Below are 25,084 nucleotides of genomic sequence, written 5' to 3' on the forward strand. Positions count from 1 at the left end.
TGCTTCATTAATAAAGATGCCATGAGAGGGAGCAGCCGCAGGACTGCCAGTGGGTGATAAGCTGGCGAGCAGAGCCGGCCGGTGGATATGGAGGAATGAAAGCAGAATTTCAAAGGAAATCTACAGAAATCGATCTGCAATGGCAGCCAGAGTTAGATGTTAAAGAGTTAAAACTAGGCCACATTTCATCTCCGCGAGTTTACCTCAGGGAGGCTATAGTGAGAGAAGTTGGCTGGGACCCTCTCATCCCAGACACTTTTGCTTCAGCACCTCCTTGTGGATGGAGAGCTCCAGCTGGAGCTACCTTAACTCCCCAGCTGCACAAAGCCAGCGGGGTTGGGCCTCAGGCAGGAGACGAGGCCCCAGCAGGTGTAGGCAGGGTGTCCCGCTGAGGAAGAGCCACCTGTCCCCCAGCCCGTCAGAGAGAAAGAAGGTGGGAATTGTTGGGAGAAGGGATTCTAATGAATGCTAAGGTGATGTGTCTGCTTTCTGGCCTGTACCAAAAAGCATAAAGCATGCAAATGCTTAACAAGCCATCAAGCCAGACTTTCCATATAAAGAATTTCTGTTTCTTTCACTAAAGAGAAAGGTAATGTAAAAACATTGCCCCTAACCCTCCACTGTGGGCTCTGCTCCTTACCGCTGCCTTGGGAGTAGGAACTGGGACTGCCCAGAGGAGGCCAGATGAGCTCCTGGCAGACCCAGCGGCCACTCTGTGGGCTTTGAGCTGGGATGCTGGAGCTGATGGAATAGGCTGCCTGTACCACCCAGGAGTTTTGGCATCTATGCATGAGAGGGTTTGCCCACCAGGTGGAGAAACTCCTTTTGACACTGAAGGTACTGCTACCACAGATGCCTTTTCCAGCCCAACTTCCCCAGTGTTACCAGGACTTCTCTGACCCAGGGCAAGACCACTTAGGAGTTTCAGCTTACTCCTTTCTCAGCTGTCACTGCTGTCAACAAAGCTTGTGTCTCGGGCTTGACAGGCACAAATGCAGCAAGACCATGTGTGCTTCTCTTCCTAGGCAGGAGGCCCGGCAGCTCTAACACTTACGGCTGGTGCCTGCACATGGCGCTCATGCTCTGGCGTGCTGCCACTTCCAACACCTCCTTTCTCTTCTGCCTCCTGAAGAGTACCAGTGTATGCCACTCCCTAATGGGCACTTTGGTATGTTGATTAATGTGAGGTGAGGCACCCGAACAATAGCAAATGCAGTGAGAGGCTTTCTCTGAACTCCCCTTACCTGCCTGAAGACAGAACTCAATCATCATAAATCCTCTACCTCCCCAGGAGTTTCACCAACCAGGTGGTTTGCTGACTCTTGTCACAGGAGAGGAGACTAGAAGTCAACACCACACCCAGACGCATGTTGCCACAAACTAGTCCCACCTTCTGTCTATTCTACGGGCCCCTTCATCCTTCCTAAAAGCCACTTACTCTCTCTTAAGGGGCTTACATCTCCTCCCCAACTCCCCCAGCCTTTTCCCTGGTAAGATGGTGTTTACCCCTGAATTCTAAGCCACCTCTTTGAGTTCTTCATTTTTCCCTGGACCTCTCCCAATGTATTAGAGGTATACATCTAATCATTAATAAACTGTTAATAAAACTAGTTTGTTTTTCTCTTGTTAATCCCTCTTTTCTTAGGAGTGCCAACTGAGAGCTCAGAAGGGTAAAGAGAACATTATTTTTCCTCCCCACACCCCCAGCCTGTCCCCTCCCTTGTACTCTGTATGCTGGTCACTGTCCCACCACTCACCCACCCCATGGTTCCTTTTCCTCCACTTGCCGTGTGATCGTGTCCTCAGAAGTCCACCCCAGGACCCCCTCGCCTAGCCCACTCCACTTCTGCCATTGCCAATACAACTCAGGGCTCGTTATCGAGCGGCTGGCTCTGTTATGTTCTTTGTTGGGATTCTTGGGTCCGTCATCTTCTCTGAACAGATCTTTGCATTTAGGGCTTACAACAACCTGCATTCTTTTCAGAATTGGGGTTCTTTATTCTGAGGGCTGGAATCCTGAAGTGATTTAAATCACAGTTAATGACTATTTCGTCGTGCTGTCTGAGGTGCATTGCTGGAATGAGACATGTGCAGATTTAGCATAAGGACTAATTCCCAACACTTGTAAAATCCTGGCACTCCTCAAAAAGGACAGAGTTAACTGAACAAACCAACTGCAGGAATTCCTTTTTCTTCTTGATATTTTAAAAATGATATCAGATTGCAAAATATTGTAAATTCTATAAACCCTACAAAACCACATATTCAGCTAAAAAATCTATAATCTTCATATACCTCTATTCAGACTTTTAATATGATTTTGCTTAGTAATGTAATTTCTTATCTTTGCTAATTATCTCTTTGTTTTCCACAGAGATCACTCTTCATGGAAAGTAGCTGTATTTCAGTTTCCATAGCTATAAAAATTATATGATTCACCACCACCCCCTTGAACAAAAAAAACAAAAGTAAAACTACATCTCTGGGAAAAGAAAGCAAAGTTTCAACTGTGGATGTTCAGGTCTTACAACACAAGGGCACCATTTACGGAACTGAGGTAACACACCTCACATTTTTTACCTCAGTTTACATGCTCATTTAAAAAAATGGAAAATATAGAAAGCAGGACACAATAAAACAAATTTCAAAATGAAACAAAATAAGGCAAAATATGTCTTTGCCTCATATCCTAAAGAGAGCCAACCACTCTCAACACTGTTGCATTTCTTTTCAATTTTTTTTCTTTTGGGGGTGTGAGCTGGGGGTTGTTGAACACAAGTAACTTAAGAACAGAAACTAGAAGACACCGATGTGGCACAAGAAGCCACAGAAACGCTGGCCCACATCCAGCCAAGGCTGCCGGCCGAGCTGAGAGTGTGCCTGGCCTCTGGGTGGGCTCCCAGGGTCCTCGGCTCTCTCGGAAAGGGGAGGGGCGGGACGGCTCCCCCCACCAGCATCTCTAGTCTCGCATGCTGCCGCTCCTCTTCAGGAACTGCCCTAGCCCACTGCCTTCCCAATAATAAATGTTACATAATGAAAGTACAAAATATTAAAAAATATTTTTTAAAAATTTAAAATAATAAAATATTAAACCCCATGTACTAACTTTTTATTTTAAGAGGTAGACTTTCCTAATCTTTAGTATACAGATTAACAGTAGTACACATATATGATCCAAACATATATTTCTTGGTGTGAGAGGGATGTGCTCAAAATTCACTCACTGATGGAGTGAGACAGGGAATGTACTGCTCCCCAAGCATACTGTGGCCTCTCTTGCTTCTGGTTCCAAGTGTTGTTTCCTCTGGCTGGAATCCTCGCATCCTCGCTCTCCCTTTGCAGCCTGGCAAATATCTAGCCTTCTTTCAGAAGCCAGCTCAAATGTCATATCTGCCATGGACCCTTCCCTAACTAACCAGCCAGTGTAGACTTTCTGCTCCTCCTTACACAGCTCCATTACAGTTTTTGCCTTACAGCATTACACAGCTTGCTTCTGTCTACTCTCATTAGAAATTGGATTTTTTTTTTTTAGGAAAGAGATTGTCTTTTAACCCTCAGTATGTTTAGCAGTGCTTCCTCAAGTGTGGTCCTTAGACCACTTACATTGGTACCCACTGTACTCATTAAAGGGAGATTCCTGGTCCCCGCCTGACACCTACAGAATCAGAGTCTCTGGAAACAGAGCCCACATGCTACCCGTGCATTCCAAAGTATGAGAAGCACCAGCTTGTCACACATGCATCTACCTGTGGGGTGGATGAATGAAGAAAGGCAAAGAGAAGGTGGAGAGGCCTGGCAAGATGTGAAAGGGGAAGGGGGCTGATCTGGTGTCACCTGTAGCCCTTCAGAATCAGGGGTCCTTCTCTCTTCATTATGCAGTGAAAGGTCAAAAGCTGTGATGAAATATCCATGACTCATAGCTGGGATCTGCTGCACATTAAATAAATAGAAAGGGAAAGTGTCTTGGTATAGAGGGAAAGAAGTCTACTAAATGCTTATCTGAAAGGGAAGAGAACCAACCTAGATTGAACTTCTGTCATGGACCAGGCTAGAGATTTTCTAGTATAATTTGAGAAATGCATATTTTGTACAAGAATCTTAATAAAACCCCTAGAAACTGACAGCGTCCCTATTTTGTAGCTGAGCAGTTTAGAAACTCAACCATCTTCAGAGCTAGAATATGTGAAGATGAGATTTAAACCCTATTCTAACTAACGCTACACCTCATGCCTCCTAATTAAGTGAATAATAAGCCTCGGAAAATGTGACTTCTGTTACAATATGGCCTGCTAACAACCAGAGATTTACAGTCATTGGAGGAACAATGTAGCATATACACAAAGAATTCTTTTGAGTTGCTTTTATACGATTTGTTGCTGTTCTAGCTGACAAATTGCCCCAAATAACTCCTTGGTCGCTCTAAGAGACTAGAGTCTTGCTCTGTACCAGTCCAATAAACAGAAATAAGCTCCAAGATCCATTCTGAAACTGTGATTTAAAACATCCCACTTTTTAAACTGTAACTTTATATTTATAAAGTAACCTACAAGAACAAATTTGTTTACTTTCCCAGTGAAAATAGATTATGTTGTAAATTTTAAACATACACACACACACACACACACACACACAAAAGATACATACTCTCCCTCTGGGATTGTATAGATGGGACAAATGGCTTAATTCCTTTTTATATTTCTCTTCTATGGTGACAACTAACAATTTCTATTTAAACCGAGCTGGTTTGATTGGTAGCTTTCATTGACTGAAAAGATTCAGAAATCTTTTCAGATTTCAAGCTGAAATCAGTATCAAATTGTTGTCCTCCAGCTCTTACTGTGGGTCTATTATTCCCCAAAGAAGGCAGCAGTGAAAGGAAAGCTGGCCTCCAATGCTGAGTGTGCAGCTGACATAACGTATGGAGGTAATCACACATGTAGCTCAGAAAGTCTATTAATACAAGGTGCTATTTATGCTGGTTTCCTGGGGGCTATACCAAAACCAAAAAGGCCAGTTCTGTACTTTTTTTATTTATCAACCAGCTCTTCCTTCATGTCGAGTGATTCACTCAGTCCTTGCAATGACCCCGGGGAAACATCACACGCGGAGAAAAACCTCGGTGAGGAAAAAAAGCAGGAAGAGAAGCTTTCACCTCTAAAGAGCAAGCTGCAACTCTTTAGAATGACACATATTCACAAACAAGGCAAGATCTGCAGTACACTGTACCATGGGGACCTTCCTTAGTTACAAACTCATAGGAACCTTGAGTTCTCCACGGTATATGGTATTTACCCTTTACACAATTTCAGAATGGATCCTGGAGCTTATTTCTGTTTATTGGACTGGTGCAAAGTAAGGAAAAGGAGTCATTTTGGGCAATTTGTCAGCAAGGACAGCAACAGAAACCATATATACAGCTCTCTTGAGGCACACATGTATTTATTAGCCTCTTCGGTTATTGTCTTTTGATATCCTTTGCCAGGTGTACATTCATTTCCATGCTGCGCATTCTTTTAATATGCTGGCATAATCTCGAATATTGGGTGTAGAGAGAAGGGATAGGTTTTGTTTAATTTCCATCGTATGGTGCTTTGTACAAGTCGCAAGCAGGTGGGCCCTTAGAAAAACCATTTGATGTGAAGGAAAGGGATTAGTCTTAAAGCCTTGTTTGTACAGGCTTTGATCAATGGGTAGATTATATTCATTTCCAGAGCACAAGGACATAGAGACCTTTTATTAAATTTCTTTTAAAAACCATAAAAATTACAATGCAAACTCTTGATTTTGGTCTTCATTACACATATAGTCCAAGGAGCTGGCAAAATCTAGCAGTCATTTAAGACACTGCCGATATTTTAATAGGGAACTGACGTCTGTAAAAATTATTACATAACAATGCTAAATGGCTGAAAAGATTCCTAACATCAGCTCCCTACTGGTAATCCCATTACAAACATTCCTTGCTGCATGGTGCAGAGAAAAGCATCACTTTTTTATGGACCGCACGCTCCCCACATACTTTTCAGGCTGGTGGCACACTAAGAATGCATGCTATTTTAGCCACATCACTTTAAAATGGAGTCTCTATGCTTTACCCATGCTTACATCAAATCCTCCATGTTACTGAACTCAAAACCCAGGTTTGCTTGTGTCACAGAAGTGTGACACAGTTCTGATTCTAAGTCCTGTTTCACCTAATACATATTTTTCCTATGCTTATCTAACCCGACTATACACAGTGCCACAATTCTGATTCTCTTAATTAGGAGAGGGTAATTAAATGGTCAACATGTATTTGTTCATCCACTACTGCACAATAAGAAACGCAAGAAGACTTTCTGTTTTCATTCAGTTTAAATAGCACAAGGGCTGGCACACCTGAGGATGTCACTGGCATTAGAATAGCTGGACATATGCCATGTATGCCCAGGAACACTAAGTAATTTTGCTGCCTGGCTGAAGACAAAGAAAAATATTAATCTCCTAAACAAATACTTAATGGAACAATTCCCTACTGTTATTTATCATTACATGCCTCAGATCTTCATCCTAATCCTGGTCCACACTGCAATATTTGGTTTTATTGTAAAATGAGAACAAGACGCAGGTAGAGACAGAATGGCTAACGAAAGTGACTGCCTATTGTTAAATACAACCCCTGGTTCTTAATTTTTCCATTTTCTCCTGAGAACTGAGTTGAAACCTATAATGAAAAATAGACAAAAATAGCAAAGCCCTTGCTTTTTCTACACTTCAATATAATTGTTTTTCTGGTCTTAAGGAGACCAAAACATAATTTTGACCTTTCAAATGTGTAGCTAGGTTTATGTTCCAGGCAGCATGGGAAAAAGGATTCCCTACTGCACTGATATGAAAAGAAAAGACACTACGATTATGCTTGTGGGTATGTAAATAACTGGAAAGGAAGTTTCCTCACTCACCCCTCCAGCAGTGGATTAGGAGGGCAACTGGGGCCGGGTGGTGGGGCCGGCAGGTGCTCAGAGGTGTCGCGAAGGGAGGAACCCCTGCCCCTCCCTCCGGGAGCCACAGCCAGCGAGCAGCACCAGGCACTCTTTCTCTCCCTTTCCTCTCACCCAGGCTTTGTCACAATTATTGATGTCTTGGGATAGGTAAGTCCTCGTTATGGGGTGGGGGGTGGCTGTCCTGTGCATTCCAGAGTATTTAGCAGCATTCCTGGCCTCTTCCTCCTGGATGCCAGCAGCACTCTCTCCCACAGTTGTGACAACCAAAGATATTTCCAGACTTGCCAAGAGTCTCCTGGTGGGCAGGGGAGCAAATTCTCCCATTGAGAACAGTGCTCAGTGTCACTCCCCACTTTGCAGGATTCTCAACCCACGGTTTTCAACCACAAATGCACAAAAGAATCACCTAGAATTCTTTGAAAAAACCAGTGAGAATCTATTCCTGGGTCCACTTCAGACCAGTGACACCAGCATCTTTGGGAGTGGTACCTCGGCCAAGAATGACCACAAAGCTCTAAGGGTTTTAATTATAGTGTATGCATCCACATATACTTTGGAATGAAGAGAAGTAAATATCAATTTACAGGCACCATCTTTCAGTCAATGTTAAGTTATTTACAAAGAGAACAAATAAAATGCCCAAAGAGTAGAGAAAAACCAGATGTTTAGCATTAGATGGAAAGCCAGGTATTAACCAAAAAGCTGTTAAAAGCTTGGGGAACAGCTGGGGGAACCGACCAATGAGGAAAGAATCCTGCTATGTGATAAACCAGCCAAAGAAGAGACCCTCTCTTATTTGGACTCAAATGGAAGTTGTTCCAAGGCTGCATGCCCCAAGAATTTGACATTATTTGGGCAGCCAAGGAGCAGCAAGCTGAGATGTGGGACATGTTGCTGCATTGCCTCTTCTGAAATGCAAGAAGCCCCTGGCATTGTCCCCCTTGCGAGGCCTCCAGCCCACATCCCAGGGTAAGGACACACTATCGGAAATGTCACAGTGATGCTTTCTGGTCTGTGTGTGGGGCCCCCTGCTGACCATTCGGGGGTCTGTGTGTGGTTTTACTTGGCCACCACCAGCGCTTCCAGAGCAGATGAGAGGCCTGTTTTGGAGTGGGATTTGAGGGAGGCTGGAAGAGGATATACTTATTTCAAAATAGCTTTTTCTTCAGCCTGAAATTCTTCCTTTAGAGTTATTTGTTTGAGAGACTCTCAACAGACTCTGTTACCATTTGTTAACATGTAAATATGTCGCTTTGGGAAGGAGGACCTGTGGCCATCAACAGGACGAGGTCACCATGACACAACAGTGAGTCTCAGTGGTTAAAGAGAAGGGGATAGGGACGTGGGGACTCCATGACAAGTGCCTGTCCTGCAGAGAGGGATGTCATGGGGGGATCCCCTGGCCTGTCGAGGACAGCAGGAGCTTCCCGTCTTTGCTGTGAGGGAGGAAACGCCAAGGTGGAGAGAAAGTAGGCAGAGAAAGGGGTAGCGGGCAAGCGCTTCCCCTAGGCATTGCTGAAACTCCTGACCTACTCCAAATTCTGCTTATCGAGACCTGGCACTGCTTCAGCAAAAAAAAATACCATGAGGTACAGGAACATCTGGCCCCTCTGTACAGAATGCACGCTTTGACTATCTCTCTTTCCTATTTGAAAGCAAAGCAGCCTAAAAATACTGTCCCCTCCAACCCCTGGGTGCACTCTCTACCCCTCTGCCTCATTACCATCTTCTATTTTCTTTAGGGGTGGGGGTGCTTTTAATTAGATGTCAAATTGACTGTAGCACCTAACAATTTTTACAGCACTATTTCAGAATCCTTTCTCTCCCAGCATATCGCAGAACTATCCAATATTACTCTCTTCCCTCAATGTTTTTTGAATTTGATGTTTCATGGCTCATTTTAAGCCTTTCCCGTCAACTTGGACAAGCACATACACACCGATGTGTGATGAGAAGCTGGACTAGTTTGCACACAAAGCCATTAAATCTGGCAGCTATGATACCAAAGGATGAGTGTTTTCCAGTTGTGGTAGGGGGCCAAGCGTGCAGAAAAGAAACCAGCTGTTTCATGTTACTCTCTGATGTGACTTTTCACACAGATGCTCATGTTGCAAAATTTATTTTCTTTTAAGACATATTGTGAGAGCATTGTGTCATCTTTGCTCCCCTCTCAAATACCCAGTTCTTTCTGGAAAATGAGAATGATCCATGTAATGGTCGTTCAGCCCCTGTGTAACTGTGTCCTATGTTAAATGCCAACTTTGACATTATAATTTAGCTAGTTAATGGTTTTCTCCAATAATTGTACTGAATAAACTATTCTTCACAGCCAGACTGGAAAGGAAAGTGTTTTAGTTGATTTTACTCACTTGGTTCCAAGCATGTGCAAACAAGGGCATTCTCCCAGCCTCACAAAATCATCACTCTCATGAATTCCACCAGCGTTTGGGGGGAATTCAGTCAGGATTATCTCCTGAGGCTGGCCCTTGGGTAGCAAAGTGAATATTTAGAATATCTTATCTGAGTGTTTCTATTTGCTTCTGAACTACAAGCAATGCTGGCTGAAAGCTTGTGACAGAGCCGGGCAGCCTGAAGGAAGGAGAGGAGCAGAGCTAGGAGGGCATCGTGGCCTGTGCACCCAAAGACTGGGCATCTGTCTCAGAACCAGCACTCTTTCTGGAAATCTCCAGACGATGGCTCACACCCTCCAAAGCTGGATATGCCTTCCAAGGTAATCCTGAAGTTTTCCATTGTATTAAATGAATGGCGCTGCATTTAAATTCTCTAATGCCCAGAGGTGGTGATTTTACCACCAATAGGAAAGCTTCATTTTTTTAAACATTTAAGCTGCCTTCTTCAATTCTGTGACCTGCTGTTTTTTAAGAGAACCACAATCCCTGAAATTCCTCCTTCCCTCCTCCTCAGAGGCAAGAGGGAGGCTTTATTCAAGTACATCCTCATGTTGGCTGGGCTGCAGGCTTATTTGGAACAGAGGCAAAGTTTTTCCATTTGGCAGAAATGCATGTTAATGGTTGATTAAAAAAATGCTTTTTTTTTAAAGTTAACATTTATGTAATGATTGGGATCATTTTTATTAAGGACTGGATCAGAAAATGTGCTGGTATTTATTCATTTTGTAGCAATATCATACAGAAAATGGTTGATCTCAATGTTTTCTTCTTTAGTTTGGAGGAAAAGTGCCATTTTCTCAAGTAGGTGACTTTTACACAGTAGTAGTACTTGGCAGAGCTCATTCAGAAGTGATCCTTCCCATCAGTTTAAAATAAACTGTGAATTACACGCAGAGAAAATATATACAAGTTCCCTGGGTGCTGACTTCCCTAGCCCCACACTCAGCTTTTGAGGAGTAAAACACTCAAAATCTCTGTTATAAATCTCAAGCTGTCTTGTGACCCATGTGATGTTCATTTACTAAGGAAATAAAATAAAAAAATAAAAGAACACATTGCAGCTGGAGGGAAGAAGTAATCTGAGGTCACCGCTTACACTTTGTCAATTGGATGTGAGTCACTCAGATGGAAGGTATCGCACAGAGGCCTCAGAGGAAGAGTTTGTTCTAAAATGCCACACAACAGGGTCAGACAGAGTTGTCTTCTCTGAGCAGCTAACTAATGCCTCCAGACAGAGGCTGGCAAACTACGACCCCCATGAGCCAAATCTGGCCCCCTGCCTTTCTGCATTACCTCGGGCTGCTTTCAGGTCGTAACACTGGAGCTGAGCAGTTGCTTGGAGACCTTAGAGCCTATAAAGCTTAAGGTATTTACTAGCTGGCCCTTTACAGACACAGTTGGCTGACTCTGGCTCTAGAGGACAGGCTGGGAAGTTGAGTGTCTGTATATATATATATATATGTGTTAGAGTAACTGAAGGATAGATTGGAAAAGTCACAGAACTGTTAACATGTGAAAACCACCACCACCAACAATAACGATAACACCTTTCATTTGTACAGCATCTTTACCTTCTCTAAGTACTTCTAAACATATTCGTGGAGTTTGTTTGTGTTGAACAAACAGTAAGGTTACAATCTCATAAAACAGAGAAGAATCCCATTAGGGTCACGGTGCTGTGACAGGGTGGTGGTAAATGATTCTTTACTGAATTGAATGAAAGGATTTGGTTTTCTTTCAAGTCCCTGATGTCTTATGTACCCTTGGGATCTTATATGCAGTAGATGGTTTAAAATGCAAGAATTTTAAATTGTTAGTGTTAAGCATGATCCTTACTTTTACATGACTCTATAATCAGCTACAAAGCACATCAGTGTCAAAGGAAGGACTTGGAAAGGAAAAATATGCAGAAGATGTGACCAAATTCTGGAATCACTGGGAGGCCAATGATAGAACAGGGAACAAGTACAAGTTATCTGAGTCTGAGCATTATGGATATGTGTTTTATCTTAGATTTTGTCTCTTTAGAGTCTTGATTTCCCTCTGGAGAACCCTAGCTCTTCAACTCTCAGTTCAGGGGCTTAAGGTGGGGTGCACGCCACCAGTAACTCTGTGACAGGCACAGGACTCTGGCTGGTTAGTGGGAAGAGACTAGCCACAGAGACTGGCCTAGAGACAGATACACGAGCCACCCAGCCAATTGGAGCTGGCTCTTGGGCTTTTGTTGGACTGCTGGAGATAAAGTTCCCCTCAGATCATAGGCACTGAGGATTATAAAAGCCTGGAGCTGCCAGGGTCAACTTCACTGCCACATGGAGAGATCATGCCTAAAAATGAAGCCAAGAAAAAGCAAAACCAGGAGATTGTGGGAGACCCTGATAGAGGAAAGGAGGGAGAGGAGCAGGAAGGGAGAAAGGGAAGGGAGGGGAGAGAGAGAGAAACCGAATCCTAGTAACACTTTGGGCTTAGAACCAGAGGGCCTACAGGGATCTTCTGGAATTTTCATGTACATCAGCCAATAAATCCCCTTTGTCATTAACTAGTGGACTTGAGTTTCTGTCATTTGAAACTGAGTCTTGATTGATACAGTGAGAACATTTTTTCTACTGATAATAACTTAATCTTTGCTAACAGATACTTCATTCCATTTGTGGACATGAGCAAATACACAGAGCTCAAAGAAATGTCTTCTATCAAAATAACTGCAGAGTGGGACAGAGTGGGGCAGGCAGGACCCAAACCACATCAGGGTACTATTTCTTAATTTCAGTTTTAAAGATACTTAAGAATGGGATTCTATCACTGGATTCATATAAGATATTATTGAGTTTTGCTAAGGGATTTTTTCTTATTTTATAATGATAAGGCTGGAAAATATATTTTCTTAGTAGCACTCATGATATAAACCTTCCAGAGATTTGTCAAAAATATCATCTTTTTTGTTCTTTGTTGAGATTGTGTTCTACATCATTCACATACTTTTGAGCCAACTTCAAACTCTAATGAATTATGTGTATCAGGTTTCTTTTTACTCAAACACTTTCTCTTCTTTTTTATTTCCAAGATATGTATGCCTCTACTTGCAGGGCTTTAAAAAATCTGCTGAAGGGTGGTTCTGTGATGTTTATGTATTAAATAAACAACGATTTCCATCTGATGCTTTTACCTGTAGGAACAGCTCAAGTGCCACACATTTATAGTTTCTAAGTCAAAGTACTTACCAGTTGTGTAATTCAGCAAAGGCAGCTTTGATTTTCTTCACTGAACTATCCACTTCTTCCTTGATCATGACACGGTATCTAGTGAGAGACACAGTGCAGCGCTGCAGATCCTTCACTGATTTCTCAATATTTGGGCCTAAAATTAATGTCAAGGAAAAAAACCTGTTAACTTGAATATTTTATCTTTTTATTTGTGAGCTAAACATCAACCAGAAAGTAACTAACTCACCCCTGGCCAATAAAAAGAAAGAGATTTATTATTTTTTTTTCAAGAGGTTGTTTATAACCCAGTCTTTAAAAGCCAGCGTGGGTGGTTTGTATGGCCCCTGAGGTGGCTGGGGTTTCACCGGGTCGGGGGGTGTCTCTGGGCAGGGGGCAGGGGTGGGCAGTAGGAGCACACGTGTCTCCTTTGCTCTTGGGTGAGAGGCTCTGATCATTTTGTTCTATTACAAACTGCAGTTTCTTAGAATCTAATATGTCTAAAGGCCATTTGTGCTGCTGGCTCTCTGTGTCAACACCACTTCCGCATGGTTAAAAGCCAGCAGGGCTTCTGGAGAGGAAGGTGACACAGAGATTGGGAGACGGTGCAGATGAGCTTGCGAGGATGGAGCACTGGTGCCAGGTACTTCGGCTTTGGCCCCACCAGTCCTGAGCCAGGCCTGTAATTGTAGCCGCAGCACTTAAAGAAGCTCTCGGGGCACCAAGCTCGCCTGATTTCCTGAAACTGTCACCATAGTTACAGATAGTGCAGGGCAAATAGGCAAACTGTTCTTATCCCAACAAGGCCATGTTTCTGAGAAGAAAGAACTCTCCTTCCAGAAAAATGGGAGAGTATATCAAACTGAAACCAAGCAAATCAGATATAGCAGAGGCTGCATGAAAAGAATGCTAATCTGGGAATCAGAAAGGAAGTGATTTAGCCCCTTTCATTTTAAATAGCAATTACATATAAAGTATATCAAAGTTAAAAAAATAATAAAAACATAGTGTGTCAAGTATGAAACCCTCTTGCAGTGTTATGTTGCCTGAAGTTCTAATACAGAACTGAATTTATGTGTCCATCATACCTGAAGAAGACATATTAGCCTCCAGACTCATCTTCATTTAATGCAAGGTAAGTACCTGTGTATCAGGAAAACACTCAGCATTTGCATTTCTAAAAGAGCTCTTGCATTAACATTTGCTTTATAAGGTATCACGGCAGAAAGTATCTGTGGTGCAAATTCACCCATGCCTACGAAGAGAAGAGTGGCCACAGTGGGGCAGAGAAAGGGGATGTGATTTCTCTTAAACACTCAAGACTTTGGATTAACGTGGGAGGAATCACATCTGCCCTTCAATCCAAGTGGGTCACAAAAAGAAAGGTACTTTCACATGTATCTCTCTTCACCAAGCAGCATCATTTGGAAAGGTCTGTCATTCTGGCACTTCTCTGTGTGTGCAAAATATGGTGAATCATTTGTGCAAAAGAAATCACTTTACCTCTTTTCTTTGCCAACTCATCTGGCTTTATTTCAAGATGAGCTGCAGGGGCATTGAACTTAACAGGAGATGTTTTTGGCTTAGGCTTGCTTGGATTACAAGGCTGCTCAGCTGACCACTGTAGGCCATCTGACCTCTCTGGTGTTCCATGTATAGCTTTGGGGATCCCATCTAAGGATAGTTTCTGTTGCAGTGGTCTGTTGCCTTCTGTAAGAAAACACCAAATAATGACTGTGAAGTGATACACTAAAAACACTGATGATGGAGTAATGGGGGGATGCCAAGATTCTTGTTTGGGTTTACATGTTGGCAATAATGCCTTTCATTGCAAACAGTCGAGAAACTGTTTTAGTAGAATCCCCAGAAGACTAAAGGATATACAAGAAATATGAAGAGCCTTGGACTTGGAGTCAGAAGACCTGGGTGAGTGCTTTGGCTCTGGTAATCACTTTCAGGGTGACCCTAGGCAAGTCACTTTACATCTCTGAGCCTTGGTTTCCTCTCCTGTAACTATCCAAGAAGGTTTATTACAAGGCTTACATGAGATAAACAGGGTTTTATTTTATCTTAGGCATCTTGCAGTACAATTTCATATTGAGGCTATAAAAAAGTAGCCTTCCTGCCTCCAAGTGTTCCATTAATGTCTTGTGATATTTTACTCTGAATTAATGAAGGCAGAAGAATGATTGGAGATAGAGCAAGAATGAAGTGACAAGAGGTACTGTAATAATTTCATCTAATTTGTGGAGGGATTAAATCAGGAAGCATCATCATCATATAAACTCTAGGGAGTCAGATTCTCTCTGGAGTTTTAATAGATGTGGCAATAAATTAGCAGCATTTTGCTTTTGACATCTTTTAAAGGTAGGTTTCTATTTAGTTATTGCTGGAGTGAATTAAATGGCACCTTAGCGGCCAGAAAAGGAAATTAATCACCCTTAACATCTTTCTGACAACCAGGGGAGCTTTGGTGTGAAAAAAGGGAAGCCACTGCGCTTTTGAAGGCCAGATTCTTATAGAAGGCTGGGTGTGGTAGAAGAGTGCAGGCTCGGGTCTGGGAGAACCATGCTCTGATCTTCCCTCTGTCCTGACTGACCCTGTGGGAATGACTTCACTCTTTTGGCTGACTGGCTCCCACCCAGAGCACGTCATCTATATAAAGCCCAGACTCTTTTCAGCCTTCCTCACTTCTCTCTACTCCCATGGTACCCCTTAAAAACTAGGTGTACTGTATTTTAACACAGGCTTAAATGTCTATTCCTTGTCCCTGCCTTGAAGAGCCTATGATTCCCTCAACGGCAAATACTAAAACTGGATTCATTTTTGAAGCCCCAGTGCTTGTCTCTATCTGTAGAACTGTGACTGAAAAAAGTACACTTAAAATGATTTCATAGAAAAAATAAGAAACAAAAAACATTTTTCCCAACGTATCACAAATAATCCAGAGACTATACTCAGAAAGTGCAAAATATAATCTGGGTCCTAGTCAATTTGATTTTAGACATTACCCTACTTAGGATAAGTGTAAATTGACTTTAGTTGAATACATCATTCATAACTTATGTATCAAGACAGCATAACATACTTTCATGGGCTGAATGATGATTCCTCTCTAAAATTTACTTAAAGAGAAATTTACAGTACACAATGAAATGTTCAGCAAAGATGTGAACAAAGTAATTAAGTGATGAAAAGAGCATTCCCTCCAGTAATGAGACAGATTTAAATGGAATTCACAGTAGGGCAGTAGTTGTCAAACTTCAGGGCGCATGAGTTCTCCCTTAGTACTCATTACAAATACAAACTCCCAGACACCCCTTTCAGAGATTCTCACTCAGCACTGGGCCCAGGATTCTACTCGCAGGGTGGTTCTGCTGGGGTAAAGATGGGTGGCACCACCCACCTGGAGAAACTATTGAGAAAGACAAACAACTAATTTTTTGATGACTCTGTAAATGTTCTGTTAAAACAGTGATTACGTATAGGCTGGTTCCAACTCATTTCTTCTCTAAATCATAGTTAAGATTCAGCCTTGATTAAACATTATAGATTAAGAATCTAAAATACATGGCACTGTATATGTTGTGGTAAATTAGTCTTATTCTTGAAAATAGGGGAATTACACTATAGCCTTAGGGAAATTATACTATAGCCTAATGGACAAAATGACCTTAGAATAGAAGAAAAAATTATTTCAAATGCAAAAGGATTTTAAATGGAAGACGAGAATATAATTGAGCTAGAGCTGAAAATACTCTGCTTGTGTATCAGAGAATTTACATGTGGGCTGTTGGTTCATTTCCTCATTCAGTCCACCAAATATTTATTGAGAAGTTTAGCAGTATTTTTTAGGGTCCTGAAAAGCTGTCTCATTATTGGTGTAATGATTGAACACTGGTAAGAGTTGAAATTCTCAAAGACTACTAGGATATATTTGCACATTGGCTGCACAGATCTGTCTCCAAATACAGCGAGACTCTGAGGTTCTTTCAGATGAAAATTGGTGGAGGCTTATTCAGCTATAACAGAATCAGGTTCATCTTGACCAAAATCCTGTATTTCTAGCAATAATGGGAGTTCTTTCCTGAATAAAGCTATGTTCCTCTAACATTACAGGCCAGAAGTACCATCAGTTCACTATCTTTCTAGAATCCACTTGTAAACTTCCATATATGATAGCTGACTTGGAGATGATTCCTTTCATTGTCCAATTAAAGTAGCCACTAGCCACATGTGCCTATTGCACACTTGAAATGTGACTTGTCTGAATTGAGACATGTTGTAAGTGTAAAATAGCCCCCTGAAATTTGAAGAATTAGTACCAAAAAAAGAATTAAAAATATTTCTCTGATAATTTAAAAAATACTGATCACATGTTAAAATAGTACCTTGGATATATTTAGATAAAAGATATTACCCAATCTAATTCACCTGTTTCTTTTCAGATTTTTAGTGGGGCTACTAGAAATTTTAAAATCACATGCGTAGCTCACATTACATTTCTATTGGATAGCACTAATATAAACCAGAAGGAGCATGAGATTGTTGGTCTACAGTCTACAACCACTACTAATCTATATTCTGGACTGAGAGAGTATTGATTTTAGTGAAACCTTAAAATATCCTCTGAGATTTCTACACGAGAAAAGTGGCAACAGAGTACAATGTACATCTTGTTCATCACTATATACCCGGTGCCTAGTAGGTATGTGATGAACACTGAATGGAGGAGCGAGTGGATGAATGAATCAGCATTACTTTGGTACTAGACATTCCTACGTCCTTTCCATTACAGAGAGCCTAGCTTGATATGAGTCTCTGGTTCCCTGTCTTTACCCAACATTCATCAAATATTGAACCAAAGTAGCTGTATCTCAGAAAGAAAAGTTATCTCTGAAAATACCCAATTGGCTCAGATTTTAATAAAAATTATATACATTTTAATTTAATCCTTATTCATACATCTAAAAATGGCTCCTAGAAGCTTATATACTTCTGAATTTAACTATTACCTGACCTTCCTTTTATTAAAAATACTTACCAAATCCTAACATAGACGGTATATAACTTCTTAAGTATTGTTCTGGTTTCTGATTCACTTTAACTCAACAGATATGTATGAAGTCCCTACTATGTGCAAGCCCTGGCTTAGTCATAGGAGATAAATGGGACAATGTGTCTCCCCCCTTAACAACTGGTATGTAAAATATGAATAAGCAATGGAAGACTCTATCTTTATATGTAAAGTCTATCTCTTGTAATAAGCATGGTTGGGTCTTGCTCTTTTATCCAGTCTGTCAACCTCTGCCTTACAATTAGCTTTTAGTCCATCTACATTTTTTAAAATTAAGGTATCATTCATATGCAATCTTATGAAGGTTTCACATAAACAACATTGTGGTTTCAACATTCACCCATATTAAGAAGTCCTCACTGCCCCCACCCCCATTGCAGTCGCTGTCTATCAGTGTAGCGAGATGCTATAGAGTTATTACTTGTCTTCTCCATGCTGTACTGCCTTTTCCATGGCCTATCTATATTGTGATTGCTAATTATAGTGCCCCTTAATCCTCTTCTTCTTCCCCACCCATTCTCCCTAAGCTCCCCCTCCTTTGGTAAGTCCCTTCTTGGAGTCTGTAGGTCTGCTGCTGTTTTGTTCCTTCAGTTTTGCTTTGTTGTTATACTTCACAAATGAGGGAAATCATTTGGAACTTGTCTTTCTCTGCCTGGTTTCACATTATACCCTCTAGCATAATACCCTCTAGCTCCATCCATGTTGTTGCAAATAGTAGTGTTTGTTTTCTTCTTATGGCTGAATAGTATTCCATTGTGTATATGTACCACATCTTTTTTATCCATTCACCTACTGATGGAAACTTAGGTTGTTTCCATATCTTGGCTATTGTAAATACTGCTGTGATTAGTCTATCTACATTTAATGTGATTATTGATATTAATGGGTCATGTTTACCATTTTGAGTTGTATTTATTCTTTGCTTCTTTTGTCTTCTTTTCCTGACTTTTTTTTGGTAAATCCTCTTCCACTTTCCTTCTTCTAAAAACTGAGGCCCTCTTTCCTTTTTCTTCATTATTGTGGACTTCTACATTTAAAAATTCCTTCGCTATCACTGAATGTGTTTTGTGATGAAGAAGTATAAATTTATGCTTTTTTTCTGAAAAAATTATGATATGCATTGCCAAATGATTTTCAGTCAGTTGGCCCCCACTTACATTCAGCTGTAATGTGTGCAGTTGTCCTCACAATTAACTCTTGCCAATACTGAGAACTATCAGTTTTTCAGTTACTGGATCTTGGTATCAACTTACATATTTGACTTCTCCTTGACTTGATTTATTTTACACAGCAGAACATGAACTGTGGTAGTTGTTCTTTGTTAACAACATCAAAGAAAAGAAATCTTCCTCTTGGGAGAAATATGTGGACTTGGATTCAAAGATTTTCATAATATATGTACAGTTATGTATGTGTTCAGATTTGAAAGTTTCTGGGAACCCTTTTTTCACATTATTTTTTTACTTTTTAGTGAAACTTTACTGTACTTGTAAGCAGTGCATCCAGGCAGAAACAGCACATGAGGCAGGAGGAAATACTGTGTGCCAGGTATGAAGCAATTGTCTTTCAGCTCAAATCCACATTTTTTTTGCCCTATTTTGTGACACTGGGTCTGGACTCTGTAAACAACTCTTTTGCCAGCTAGCAAAATGTTAGTTTTGTCAGTAGAGGGCAAGTACTGAAGGAAGTACACAAAGAATTCAAATTCAACTTTAAGAAATGTATTACATATAGAATTGTTCTAAAATAATTATTTAAACCCATTCAGTTAAGATGGTTTTGCAGTCTCCTGTACACACGTCATTTCAGTAAAGCACATCATTTGATGACAATTAACCCAGTATTATAAAGTAGTTTTATTTGGAAAAAAACAAGTATAATTGTGTTGTTATAAAATTATGTCTAAAATTCCTAATGTGTGTTATTTAAAGCTGCTACCATTACCTTAAAAGCACTTAAGTGAATATGATAGTGTTTTATGACAACTGATGATAATATAATTGGTGGTTCTTTGATCATTGATCTTAGTGTTCTTAAAGATCACAAAAGAGGAAATGCAAAAAGAAATTAAACATCTGAAAAACATTCTATTTCCTTATTAATAGGTTTTACAAATAAAAACAATGAGATTAGCACAATCTTTTTGGACAGCAAGATATTAAGAACTTCAAAAATACTCATATTCTTAGAAACCGAAATTTCACTTCTAAGAAAATATGCCAAGGAAATAATCATAGTTTATACAGATTTATATGTATGAAATGGCCATTAAGGCATTTTTAGTAATACCAAACAAATGGAAATAATCTACATGGATAATAGTTTTGGAGTAGTTAAAAGAAGTATTTCAAATTCATAAAAATACAGTGTAGCCACTAAAATCATGTTTTTAAAAAACATGTAATGATATGAGGTAGTGTTTACCAAATCATGTAAGTAAAAAGAAAACAAAAGTATACATACTATATATTATGGTATTTGTTAAAAATCCCATATATATCTGTGCATTTAAAAAATTCTGAGGTGAAGTTTAACAGTGGTTGTTTCTGGAAGATAGTATTTTTTTCCCTTCCTTAAAGCTTACTGCCTTTTTCAAATTTTTTCAATTAGTATAAATTCCCCTTAAAACCTTTTAAAATCAGAAATACAAAATCCGTAATTTTCCTTAAAAAGCAGTATAACTTAAAAAATTTAACCGACACTTCTCCACATATCTTTTCACTAATAATTCAGTAGAGACCATGAGAAAGGATTGTTTGAGTGCATATTATATCGAGTTATTGTTCTAGGCACCAGAAATTTAATGGTAATCATAGATAGATATGGTCCCTCTCCTTCTAGAACTTGCAGTCTAAGGAAGACAGATAAATCAAATCACCATGCAAATAAATGTAGACTTACAACTGTGATAAGTATTATGAAAGACAAGTACATAGTATTCTGAAATCTATAATTGGCATATTTTACCTAAGGTTGTAAGAAAGAATTTCCCAAGGAAATAACTCCTAAACTCATCTGAAATCACATGAACTAATCAAGTAAAGAGAGCAGGACAGTGCATCCAGGCAGAAACAGCACATGAGGCAGGAGGAAATACTGTGTGCCAGGTATCAAGCAATTGTCTTTCGGCTCAAATCCACATTTTTTTTGCCCTATTTTGTGACACTGGGTCTGGACTCTGTAAACAACTCTTTTGCCAGCTAGCAAAATGTTAGTTTTGTCAGTAGAGGGCAATAAAGTGACCTTGCAAAGCTATCAGGACAGGAATACACTTCTCATCTAGGTGCTGGTCCTTTATTATTATTATTCATCATAGGGGTCAGCAGCCATGCAGAGGGGCTGCAGCCATCTCATGATGTTTGTTCTGCTTCCCCTGTGACTGGCAGTGGCTTTGAGCAGTACCAGTCTACCTACATCCTCTGGCAATGATAGGTCTCTTCTATAGAACAGTTTAGTCCATGCCCTGTGACACATTTTGTTTGTTACCACAAGGCTGCATGTTCCTCTGGTAGCCACGCACCTTCCTCAATCAGTCTTGGGTCGGGCAGCTCTCCCAGTACTAGTTTCTCTATTGTCCAATCTTCCTAGAGGTAGTAACTGTTCTCTTGACATGTCTAGACTGTTCAGAGTTCTCATTTCCCCCTTTTAGTGGTTAACCACCTCCTACTGTAGTTAGTAAATGTTTGTATTTGTATTTCATTCTTCCTAGTCAAATAACTAGTGTGGTTTTTCTCTTTTGACTTGAACCTGACAGATACACATGATCAGTAAGAGGGGCTGAAAGGAGACCAGTACTGCCGGAGCAGAGAGAGCTGGAGCAGGACACCAGGGACAGACTATGCTGGGCCTGGAGGCCAGGGTAAGATTGTTGGTCTTAAAAGTTCAGATTTGTGCTTTGAAAAGATTACAGTACAGAGAATGATTCAGAGGGGAACCAAGAGAAAATGCCAGGAGATTAATCAGTGGACTATTGCAGCAATACAGGAAAGAGAGGATGGTGGGTTTGGTGCAAAGGCAAAGGTAGAGATGGGGAGAAACAGAAGGATTCTAGGAATATTTGGAAATGAAATAACAGGAGTTGGTGATGGATTGGATATGGGGTGAAAGAGGGGAAAATGTCATGACTGATGCCTAGATTTCTGGCTTGCACAATTAGATGGATGGTACACTAAGATCAGGAATGTTAAAAGAAAGCCAAGACTGGGAAGGGAGATCATTGAGTTTGTTTTAAGCATGTTGTTGAAGTGCTTTGAAATGTCAAAGTGAAAATGTCAAGTAAGATCCTGGAATTCAGAGAGTAGCCTGGACTGGAAAGATGAGTTTGTGAACCAACTTACATAATTAAAACTTGGCTATGGTAGTAAGAAAAGACTAACTTTACATGAGGAAAGGACTTGGAACCAACCAAGCCTTGATGAGCTTCACCAATTAACAGTTAGGTGTAGAAGAATGACCCTCAAAGGGAACAGGAAAGCAAGGAAGATGCAGGGTAAAATCAGGGGAGTGTCATGTCACAGAAACCAAAGGAAAAAGAGAGTGTTAAGGATAGTGTGGTTTCTAAACAGTGTTGAATGTTGCAGAATGGAAAGGTAATGTAAGGTGTGTGTAAAAAGTGCAACATTTCCAGAACCTCTCCCCTGGCTCTAGTCATTTTACACAATAGGTGTTTACTGCTGCAGTCTCTGGCAGCCTCCAGGAACAAGGGGTGGAGAGAAGCTGTCCTTTCCTCCCCTCTGCTGTGCACTTGGTCTGGCACCTGTCAGTCGCTGGCGCTCCACCTATGGAGTTTCTCCCAGAAGGGGTGGGGGAGAGGCGAGGGCACTCCAGGACAGGTGAGGAAGGGCAAAGCGAGAGTAGCTGCAGGAGAGAGACCACAGAGTCAGGCCTCTTGTAAGCAATAAAGAGCTTCTCCCATCTAACTTTTCCCTTGACTGATTTCAGCTTCACCGGTTTCACTGGTTTATTCGCCCCATCCTGGGAACATGCTTTCCCCCGGAGCTACATAAGGATTGAAACACATCTTTTAGATTCAATACATGGAGGCCCCTGGGGGAGCAATTTCTTTCCAGTGATGGGTCTGTAATGATGTAATAATGAATAGGTTGATGAGTGAGAGAGAGAGTGAAGAAATGGAACATTGAGTAAAGAGAACTCTTTTAAGATGTAACAGAATAATGGTCCTAGTGATGAAGCCCCAAGAAAACTCTTCACATTGCAGTGAGTGTGTGCTTTGATTTGCATGTTTCACCATTCTTATTTTGCCACAAGACAGGGTAATGAACAGAGGAACCAATAACTTCGGAATAGAGACCAAAACAGGTTTATTTTGAAGACATAATGTCTTGGAAAAGGCAGTCAGTTATGCCTTTTCATAATGTCTTTATTAAATACAGATAGACTTTATTGTTTCATTCAAGCCCTATAAACTTGATCAGTTCAGAGGTCATACAGCTGGTAACTTTCTGACTGTAAACAAATCTTTTAGTTTTATTTACATTGTCTTTGCAAGGCTTAATATATTATTAATACATTTATAGTTTTTATATTAAAATATAATAGGTAATAAAGTCAATGATTAAGCTGTCAATGACACAAGGTAGGCATGATTTGTTTCACTGCAAAACTTATTTCCCTGCAAAACATTTAATTCTTAATGCATTTGATAGAGCCATTTAAATCTTAGTTCAAAAAAAATTTTGGAAGGCCTTTTGTTCTTTGCAAGGAGTGCATTCCATTTAATTTGTAACAAATCAACATAATAAGCTATGGATGAGAAATTATGAAGGTATTAACTACTCAGAGATGAGTAGTTTTTGTATTTTTGCTGTAGAGGTGCAGCAAAAGTAGTTTTCAAATGAGAAAGAGAAAGGAGAGGGCTCTGGATTGGGACTCTACCCAGAGCAGAAAAAGACCTGAGGGGTTTTATTATTTCCTGTACCTTCACATCGCTACATCCTGTATCTGTCTCTGCTTTATCATCCACAGAGACAGGAAGCAGAGGTCTAAGTCAGTGAAATGCATTCTAAGGCTTCCCTGAATTTTACCTGAACAATTCAGACACACTGCTGCTGCTGGAAGCTGAGGCTGCTGCCGAACAACACACAACTATAAATAGGAGTGAAGCCTAAGCATTTAGATGCTAAAACAATTATTAAGGAGGAGTAAGACTAACAATAGATATGCTTATGTGCTTTAAAATGCAAATTTTCAAAACTGCATGTTCATGTAATATTACTTAATATCAGCTGTAAATATTAATAAGGTGTTAGATCTTTAAAAAACTGTAAAAACATATGGTTATAACTCTATAAGAGTTTCAGCTAAAGTCCCTAATTAAGGTTTAAATAAAACAAGAGCTGTTCAGACCATCATAATCTGGTGTGAAAGAACGTGAGTTGAGGCATCTGGATCTCAGCTTAAATGTCCCCTCTTCATTCACTCATGTCACATTATGGCCTTATCTGAAGTTGCTGCACACCCTCTCTGACCTGACCCCTGCTCTAGTCTCTCAACTCCTCCCTGCCTTCACAACATTTACTGAAACCTATAATCATCTTGGTAACTTAGTGGTATTCTGGTATATTATGCACCTCTTCTCCCCATCCTCAAAAATATCTGTCAACTCCATAAGGGCAAAACTTTGTTGTCCTGTTTACTTCTTCTAGAAGAATTCCTGGCACATGTCAAGATGCTTAAAAATATTTACAAGATGGATAAATAAATGATTTGCAGGTTTACTTTGTGCCAGATGCAGGGCTAATCACTTTATGTATCTCACTTACAGCTCACAACCACCTTGTAAAATGGAGTTATATTTTCTATTTTGCAGATGAGGATACTGAGACACAGAATGGTCAACTTGTCTAGGGTCACAGACCTAGTAAGTGACGAGGTCAAGATTTGATCCAAACATCCCTCATGCTAAAGCCCTGTTTCTTAGCTCCAATATTATATTGCTTCCATGTGAGAGCTGGCACTGCTGAAAGCCTGAAATATATACATTGAGCTTTACTATTTAAGTTCTAGGTGAGCTGCTTTCTTCTTGTTGATCTTTTCTAATCCTCTGGTCCAATGTAGAGCTTAGAGAAACAGGGGAGATCAACTTGAGACTAGGGCCAACAGCAGCATAAAAATTCTGCTTGGAAATCTTATGGGGAACCTCACATCATCAACAGTCTGGTGATTTTTTTTTCTTTTTTATGAAAAGCACAAATGACTGACAAGCAGCCAACATTCTAAAATAACAGGACCCTTTCTCTCACATTTGGTTCAGTTCACCTTGAGAATGAGAAAGCAGTTCTATGTCAAAGCAGACCCTATATTGAAAAGGTAAGATGACTAGGCTGCTCCTATGATACAGGGCAGACTGTGAGGTCCAGTTCATGGAGGTCAGTGAACTCAGCATGGAGCCTT

The 25,084-nt window shown here is 40.5% G+C and overlaps 1 protein-coding gene across 6 annotated transcripts in view; it reads right to left on the minus strand.

The window, feature by feature from the left end:
- Positions 1-25,084, minus strand: part of SPATS2L (spermatogenesis associated serine rich 2 like) — a 171,076-nt gene that overhangs the window by 23,300 nt on the left and 122,692 nt on the right. For 5 of the 6 annotated variants that reach the window (XM_057503813.1, XM_057503812.1, XM_057503808.1 and 2 more), the window contains 2 exons: positions 14,098-14,304; positions 12,616-12,751 (listed from right to left, as the gene is read on the minus strand). In XM_057503813.1, the coding sequence (XP_057359796.1) occupies positions 12,616-12,751; positions 14,098-14,304 (343 nt within the window). The remainder of the gene's footprint in view (positions 1-12,615; positions 12,752-14,097; positions 14,305-25,084) is intronic. The other variant, XM_057503811.1, reaches the window with a different exon arrangement.

This window comes from Manis pentadactyla, chromosome 6 (genome assembly GCF_030020395.1).
Source record: "Manis pentadactyla isolate mManPen7 chromosome 6, mManPen7.hap1, whole genome shotgun sequence".
NCBI classification, from domain to species: domain Eukaryota; kingdom Metazoa; phylum Chordata; class Mammalia; order Pholidota; family Manidae; genus Manis; species Manis pentadactyla.